This window comes from Lithobates pipiens, unplaced genomic scaffold, assembly GCF_037356315.1.
Source record: "Lithobates pipiens isolate NorthernLeopardFrog02 unplaced genomic scaffold, aLitPip1_a1.2 Scaffold_19, whole genome shotgun sequence".
Classification (NCBI taxonomy): Eukaryota; Metazoa; Chordata; class Amphibia; order Anura; family Ranidae; genus Lithobates; species Lithobates pipiens.
In genome coordinates, this window is record NW_027507764.1 from 160,586,002 (window position 1) to 160,594,704 (window position 8,703).

General features: G+C 38.1%; 1 protein-coding gene across 8 annotated transcripts in view; it reads left to right on the top strand.

The window, feature by feature from the left end:
* Window positions 1-7,057, top strand: part of LRRC3B (leucine rich repeat containing 3B) — a 299,515-nt gene extending 292,458 nt beyond the window's left edge. For 5 of the 8 annotated variants that reach the window (XM_077491436.1, XM_077491435.1, XM_077491434.1 and 2 more), the window contains one exon: window positions 648-7,057. In XM_077491436.1, the coding sequence (XP_077347562.1) occupies window positions 792-1,571 (780 nt within the window). In that variant the 5' untranslated portion in view covers window positions 648-791 and the 3' untranslated portion in view covers window positions 1,572-7,057. The remainder of the gene's footprint in view (window positions 1-647) is intronic. The other 3 variants (XR_013277552.1, XR_013277550.1, XR_013277551.1) reach the window with 1 other exon arrangement.
* Window positions 7,058-8,703: the final 1,646 nt, after the last annotated feature.

Sequence of the window (8,703 nt, forward strand, 5' to 3'; positions counted from 1 at the left end):
TCCTTGCATGGTCAAAGGCACATTGCAAGTAAATAAAAAAGTATTTAAGTAAAGGAAAACACCGCACAATGAAAATATTTGATTTTTATGTGCTTTTACCTGTAATTTTTTTTATTTATTTTTTGGTGATATTTCAGTTTATTTACTAAGATAAGAATAAAAAATCTGGTGCAGCTCTGCATAGAAACCGGCTTCTAGGTTTTTTAATTCATAATTGAACAAACTGAAGTTGGAAGCTGATTGTCTACCATGCACAGCTGTACCAGATTTTGCACTCTTCAGTTTTAGTAAATCAACCTCACTATCTCATTAACTATACAGGCATACCCCACTTTTAAGTACACAATTTACTAAAGCTGGAAAGTGCAAAATCAGGCTCACTTCTGAAAGAAGCCAATGAGCTTCCAGATTTTATTACCAAAGCTTAATTGAACAATCTGGGGTTAGAAGCTCGTTGGTTTCTAAGCAGAAGTGAGCCTGATTTTGCACTTTCCAGCTTTAGTAAATAATACCCATTGCGTACTCAAAAGTGGGGTATGCCTGTACAGTTGCCCAAAGCTATACATTTACATGCATTTTTTCCTATTCATTGTATTCAAGAATAAGAATAGCAATTATATTTATCAGTTCTTTTTTCTCTGTTTCAGATACTTCGCGTGAGCTGATGTTCACCCCAGTTACTCTTTCTGTGAAATATAAAACAATGAAGGTGCGGATTTGCTCTGGGGCATCCTTTACTGCTTCTTTTGGGTAAATGAGGAGTAGTCATGTTATTATGCTGACATCTAAGCATGAATTTGGTAGACCTGTGGCTAACACGCTCTCTCTCCATGTGTCTGCTCCTACAAAGCTTTGTTCTGATGATACTGTGTTTTCATTCTGCCAGTATGTGTCCCAAAGGCTGCCTTTGCTCTCTTCACGGAGGCTTAAATGTCAGCTGTAGTAATGCCAATCTCAAGGAAATACCTAGAGACATTCCCCCTGAAACTGTTTTACTCTATCTAGACTCCAATCAGATAACCTCTATTCCTAATGAGATTTTCAAAGATCTCCATCAGCTGAAAGTTCTCAACCTATCCAAAAACGCTATCGAATTTATAGATGAACACTCTTTTAAAGGAGTTGCAGAGACCTTGCAGACACTGGACTTGTCAGATAACCAGATTGTAAGTGTTCATAAAAATGCTTTTAATAACTTGAAGGCCAGGGCCCGGATTGCCAATAACCCTTGGCATTGTGACTGTACTCTACAGCAAGTTCTTCGGAGCATGGCATCTAACCATGAGACTGCCAGCAATGTCATCTGCAAAACGGCTGTACTGGACGAACATGCAGGAAGGGCATTTCTGACTAATGCTAATGATGCTGACCTTTGTAATCTTCCCAAACGGACAACAGACTATGCCATGTTGGTCACTATGTTTGGCTGGTTCACCATGGTGATTTCCTATGTGGTATACTATGTACGGCAAAACCAGGAGGATGCAAGAAGACATCTAGAATACTTGAAGTCCCTGCCGAGCAGGCAAAAAAAACCTGATGAAGCTGACGACATTAGCACTGTGGTATAGTACTTAAGGCAGGCTTAGGCAATTTATGGTTCTGCCATAGATTTACAGAAAGACTTTAAATCAAATTTTGGTAATAGAACGGCACTCATTAGAACAAACTAGGTTTAGTTCTAATGTTTGTTGTAAACCTTTTTGCCTTTTTAAACAATTTACAGTAGCTAAATTTTTCTGCCACTGTTGAGCAAACAATACAGGATAACCTTCATTTGATTGATACATGGTTGTCTCTTTGATGGTATTCCAATTAACATAACTAGTATGTACTCATTACTTAGAATGCATTTCACTATTTAATAACAAAATATTTATTTTTTTAATTTCAAAGAAAATAAAAGCTTAACTTTGAACTGTGCAACACATAGTAATCTTAATCTATTGTTCTTTAGAACACAATGAATGACTGGGTTAACTTAGTTATTTTTATAGGTTAGTAACCATTATGCAAAATTGGTATTGGTACCATTGGCTGGAGCAATGTAGGCAGAAATAAATATAAAATACAATGTTTTATGATAAGATTTTTTTCTTCCTGGCTTAACTATATAATTATCAACTGGACAGTTAATTACTGGTGTGTAGAGCTTTATAGAAAGCCCATTATAGACCGGCATGCTGTATCATTTTTGGTGGTTACAGAAATGTGTGTACAAAGATGCAAAGCACTCGATCAGTGGTTCCTAATCTTGAGATTTAATTCTGTATGGTCTACTTCCCTAAAGATTATTCATATTGGTGGCCCTCTTCCTCTTAGTACACTTATCCACCTGGCATAACAATTCCTTTTGGCCCCTGCAAATCTAAGTATCTAAGGTAGGAATCTATTGGATCTACATGGAAGGGGTGGAGTCTTGATGCTGGGTAAAAAGACTCCAAAAGTCTGTATTAGTTGTGTAAGATCCCTAATTATTATAAGTATATACAGAAGTATGTCTATATTTTCACACTACAGGTGACTGCACCAAAAAGCATGGTAAGAAGAGTTGTTCCTTGTGGGAGTTAAAGGATGACAATCAGAGCAGTGGTGGCCACTCCATACGAGATGCAGGAGCGCCACCCCCCAATCCATGCGCAAGGCCCCTAATGTACATGCAACGTACCTGGTGCATGTATTCCAATGTTTTTTTTTTAAGCAGCTGATTAGTGCCTGAGGCTCTAATTGGCTTAAAAAAAAAGTGGGATTGGGGCGCAGAGCACTGCACCCTGAGCCCACCCAGTTGTGTGCCAATAGTCAATTAATATTTGCTATTGTCTTCCTGCTTCTCCTCCCGGCCAATCAGGAAGTGAAAGGAACACAGTTGGCCAAGAGGAGAAGCGATTGTTATAGCCGGACAGTGGGGAAGATGTACAGAAAGATCTGGGACTTGGGAGATGGCCACCCAGAGGGCTCTCTCAGTGCTCTGCATTGGCTCCGATTGAAAGCCCCCCGCGGCTTGAGAATCAGTCACCACTGAATCACAGTATAAGCTATTTACAATATTTCTTCCTGTGGTACAAAGATATATTTTATATTTGAGACCTAATCATAATTCATATTCCTTCCAAGCTTTCAGCCTACAGTAAGGATCCTTTCTAACTTGTACACAATCAGGCAAGTGAGTGGGTAGCCCATTCTGACGTAACCATTCGTTTTTTTTTCCTTTCAGTTGATCACAATGTGATAACACTATTCAAGTGTCAGAAATGAATGTGAGTCTGTTATGGTGCTGCTATTGGTCACAGGAGCAGGTCTGAGATTCAAGAACTGTGTTTTTTTTTTTGCTAAAATCTGGTGCAACTCTGCATAGAAAATAATCAACATCCATGTTTTATTGCCAAAGCTTAATTGAACAAGGTGAAGTTAGAAGTTGATTGGCTACAATGCACAGCTGCACCAGATTCTGAGTTCTCCAATTTTAGTAAATCTCTCCCCATGTGTGTGCAATTTATTCACAGGAAGAAGTGGACTTGTTTACTCACCTGTCTTTGTGCCAGCTTGAAAGCATCCTTTTGTAAGTTAGCTGGGGATCCAAATTATGATGGTGCCAATGCTCCACTCTAAGAAAGCACCAAAGGGCACCTTTTATTTATTACAGTCATAATTTTTCTTAGAGCAAAGCTGGAAAATGCCATCTGCTAGGAAGAAAAGCAATGTATTGTCCATCCACTGGTATAATTTATTCCAGACTTCACAGCTGTCACTTTCTGATTATTACTATTACCAAAGAGGAATCATAAGAAAAATGTGCTGGTAAGATAAAATGTAAAATACAATTAGATATACAGTGAATTCTAAATATGAATATGTCATTGTGCCTCAGGAAGAACATTAATTTAATGATAGCTGCCCCTTAAGGCCACATTCGGTTGACCAGCTGAGGAAGCTTAAGGACGAGATTCAATGGATTCCTGCTGGCAGAACTAAATGCTGCATGCACACAGTGTGAGGACTAGCGGTGGTGGCTATCAGATTTCTTCTCTGTACAAATAATTTCTTGGCATCTCTGCTGTTCATATTTAACAAGTCATCAAAATAATTCTAAGAAAATTGAGCCTCTCACTGACCCCAGACACAGGTAGTTTGCATCCAGAGCCAGCCTTTTTCATGGCATATCTGGCTGCACACAAATTGCCTACTCCTTATTGGTCAGTTTGTATGTGCCTACAGCACAGAGTGCAGCTGCATTCAGAGGCAACATTTAACAGCCTCTGAACACAGCAAACTATCTGCTCCCAGCCGTCCGTCTGAATGTGTCCTATGATGTGGCACTTTACCAAATAACACAGGTGGTCTGTATTGTGTATAGACATTGATAAATTAAACCTTAAAGTGGTTATAAAGTAAGTTTTTTTTTTGTATGCATTGTATGCATTAAGATAAAAAAACCTTCAGTGTGCAGGAGCCTCCCTCGGCCCCCTAATACTTACCGGAGCCCATCTCGATCCAGCGACATTGCATGAGAGCCTCGGCTGCCTGGGACTTTCCCTCCTCATTGGCTGAGAAAGCAGCCAGGCACCATTGGCTCCGGCTGCTGTCACTCAAAGTCAGTGAGACAATGAGAGGAGGCAGGGCCAATTCATGGCTTTGTATCTGAATGGACACACAGAGCAGTGGGTCAGCTCAGGTGCCCCCATGGCAAGCTTCCCAGGGAGGGGACAGGAGCGCCAACGAGTGACTTCACAAGAGAAGGATCTGGGCTGCTCTGTGCAAAACCACTGAACAGAGGAGGTAAGTATAACATATTTGCTATTTTTAAATTTAAAAAGAATTTGACATTAATATCACTGTAACATAACCAGCTAAAATTAGCAATCTGAAATTGGAAAGCAAGAAGTGAGTGTGAAGCACCGTAGACAGCTGTAACATAAAACATGTTCATCATTGCTCCGCATCATCCCCAAATTAGGATTAGGACCGATTCCTAGAAAATCAGCCAAAATTCAAACAGTGGGTTGACCTGCAAGCATCATCTGATAGAATGCAGTCACTGTTCCCACTGAATATAATAGCTGGCAGTGCAGGCTCCTGTTTAGAACATTTCTGTTTAGGAGACTCCTACTCTGTTTAATGTGGATAGGGGAATTAATTTACTTTCTCTTATTTAGTCTGTGTGCTGACCAAAAGAAAACAAAGGTATGTATGGTTAGCTTGATTTATCAAGGTGTATAAGGTGCAAATATGTGTAAGATAGTTTGTGCTGCTCTCGTATAGAAATCATTCAGTATTGACTGTACAATGAAAGTTTGAATTTGGTTAGATGCCTTGGGATAATACATTCTGATACGGTTCTTCCTGTTGACACTATTAGTAACAAAATCTAGACATGTGCAATTCGTTTCGTTCCAAATTCGTTTTTTCGTTGAAATTCATTAATTCTGGAAATATTCAAATTAACGGAAACCCAATTTTTTTCTAAAATTTAAAAGAACGAAAATCTGAAATCTGAAAATTTGAAAGAACGAAAATCTGAAATTTAAAAATCTGAAAATCAGAACCAAAATCATAAGATTCAAAAGAACAAAAATCCAAAAATAAGAACGAAAATTCAACAACAATAACTAACTAAATAATAATAACTATTACTAACTTAAATTATAGGTATTGGAATTTCCTTTCAAATTTTGCTGTTAGTGAACATAATGAATACGTATTTATCCAAAGTCACAAATTATTATTATTTACTATTATTAATCCATTACGTTCCATTTGTTTAGATGCAACATTCATTATTTTGGATAATTTGTAACTTCGGATAAATTCATATTGTTATGTTCACTAACAGCAAAATTTGAAAGGAAATTCCTATAATTGAATAGTTAGTTATTATTTTGGATTTTTGTTCTTTTGAAATATCAGATTTTTGAATTTTGGATTCTTACAAATTATCGAAATAACGAATAACGCATCTAAACGAATGACACAAAAAAAGAACAAAAATTTAATGAAACAAAAACTAATGAATTTTTCAGCATTGCACGTGTCTAACAAAATCCCAGTTTACTTGCAAAGATTGGTGTAAAAGGTGTGATTACACAGATCACATGCACTCTTTCCTTCAATCAAAGAGATCTCAGTTACTGAAAAGTTTAGTCCGCATCAAGACAATCAGTGGTTGATTTACTAAAGGCAAATAGTCTGTGCACTTTGCAAAGGTGCCTTCTGCAAGTGCAGTTGCTCCAGAGCTTAGTAAATGAGGTAAGGCTTAACTTACCCAATCACGTGCATAGAAAAAAAATGCATTTTTCCTTGCACATGATTGAATGTTGGAAGTCAGTAGAGCTTCTGCACATTTACTAAGCTCTGGAGCAACTACACTTGCAGAATGCAACTACACTTTGCAAAGAGCACAGTCTTTTTTTTCCTTTAGAAAATCAACCTTTTAGTGTCATGCATGAAAGTGCCAGTGCTGATCTAGATTTCCAAGACCCCAAGTTCACATCAGTTCTGACCCTGAAATGAAATGTTGCAGCTCATTTTATTTGTGGCAGTTCCATAACACAGCTCTGCTATGGCAGCCACTGGCTTACCATAGTAAAGTTACCCTAGTGGAGCATGCCAAAATGGTGGCTGACATTTGCTTAAAACAGTAAAACGCTGCCTGCACATTACACAATTAAGATGATTTGTATGAGCAGACAAGTCATACACATATCACAATAAATATGATATGTGGATATATTTGAGACAGGTGTGCAGAGTCTAGTGCAATGCATTTCATTTACAAATGATTTTGAAAGGAAAAACTCTTAGTAATATATTTAGCTTTACACTTTTTTTTTATACCGCCCTGAAAATTGCTAAAAGAAAACATCACCGGTGTCTTAAGCCACATAATATCTAAAACTCACAAAATAGTGAGAAAGCCTACTAGTATATGTTTTCCCCAGCAGGAAAGATATAATATTTGGGGAACAATTTCTAATGTGCCCTTGACATGCTATGTGTACTAAAACAATTATAGTAATGCAAGTTTCATGCATTTTTATCAATAAAAAAAATCTTAACATAATGTTTTGTGTTGTATTTCTTCTTTTAACTTGTGTTATACTTGATGTTTCTTTCCATACTTGTACTGAATGCGGTGTCATTTTATTTGTAGTCATTTATAAAACTGATACATTGTAGATACTGAAATGATTAATACAACATTTGGAGGTTGGTATAATCTAACAAAATATTTTCTAAAGTATCTAAATTTTGAAAGGGCATGTTTTAGTTACAAAGGGGTGAATCCTATTAAAACATGTGCCACAAGAAGATACACTATATTACCAAAAGTATTGGGAAGCCTGCCTTTGCACGGACATGAACTTTAATGGCATCCCAGTCTTAGTCTGGTTCAATATTGAGTTGGCCCACCCTTTGCAGGTATAATAGCTTCAACTCTTCTGGGAAGGCTGTTTACAAGGATTAGGAGTGTGCCCACTGCCCACGGGAATGTTTGACCCTTTTTCTAGAAGCACATTTTTGAGGTCAGGCACCAATGATGGACAAGAAGGCCTGGCTCGCAGTCCTCGCTCTAATCCCGAAGGTGTTCTATCAGGTTGAGGTCAGGACTCTGTTTGCTTTGTGCACTGGTCCAAATCATTTGGTGGAGGAGGGATTATGGTGTGGGGTTGTTTTTCAGGGGTTGGGCTTGGTCCCTCAGTTCCAGTAAAGGGAAGTCTTAAGGCGTCAGCATACCAAGACATTTTGGACAATTTCATGCTCCCAAATTTGAGGGAACAGTTTGGGGATGGCCCCTTCCTGTTCCAACATGACTGCTCACCAGTGCACAAAGCCAGGTCCATAAAGACATAGATGAGCGAGTTTGGGGTGGAGAAACATGACTGGCCTGCAAAGAGTCCTGACCTCAACCTCATAGAACACCTTTGGGATGAATCAGAATGGAGACTGCGAGCCAAGCCTTCTTGTGCAAAATCAGTGTCTGATCTCACAAATGCGCTTCTGGATGAATGCTCAAACATTCCCAAAGACACATTCTTAAGGCCTAAACCTTGTGAACAGCTTTCCCAGAAGAGTAGAAGTGTATGTATACCCCTCAAGGTGAGTGTCTCATCACAGGCTCCACTGAAAAATTCCTGATGTGGCTCATTCCACTCCAGCAAATCACGCAGAGAAGGAAATAAATCTTCACACCCCAAGTTGCAGCAACTTTTTTATGTATTAATAGTAGCAGGGGTAATTTCTGCCATGTTGTGTGCTGAAGAAAGTGAAACATGTCAAAGTTGACCCCTTCTACTGTTCACTAAATAAGTAAAGATGCTGCAGCCCAAAGTGCAGTAATTAATTCCCTTTTATGACTGATAAAAAAGGTGTTTTGCTTTCCTGAATGTGGGTGTGATTGGGTGGAGCTGGCATTACCAACGTCATTGTTGTTTTTAGGATACTGGAAAGAAAAACATACTAGTGGCTTTGGCACTGATGACTAAATGACATATTAGAATCAATTTTCTAAAAAAATTTGAAAATATTTACTTAGCTATAGTTACTGCCTAGCTTAGTGAATACGTTATAGCTATGTTCACTTGAATCATCCGATAATGCAAAGAAAAAATCTTATTTCTTTACTTAAATTTATTTTGCATATGATTAGACATCCAAAGTGAACACAACTACACCTTATTCCATATACACGGTATTCACTAAGCTAGG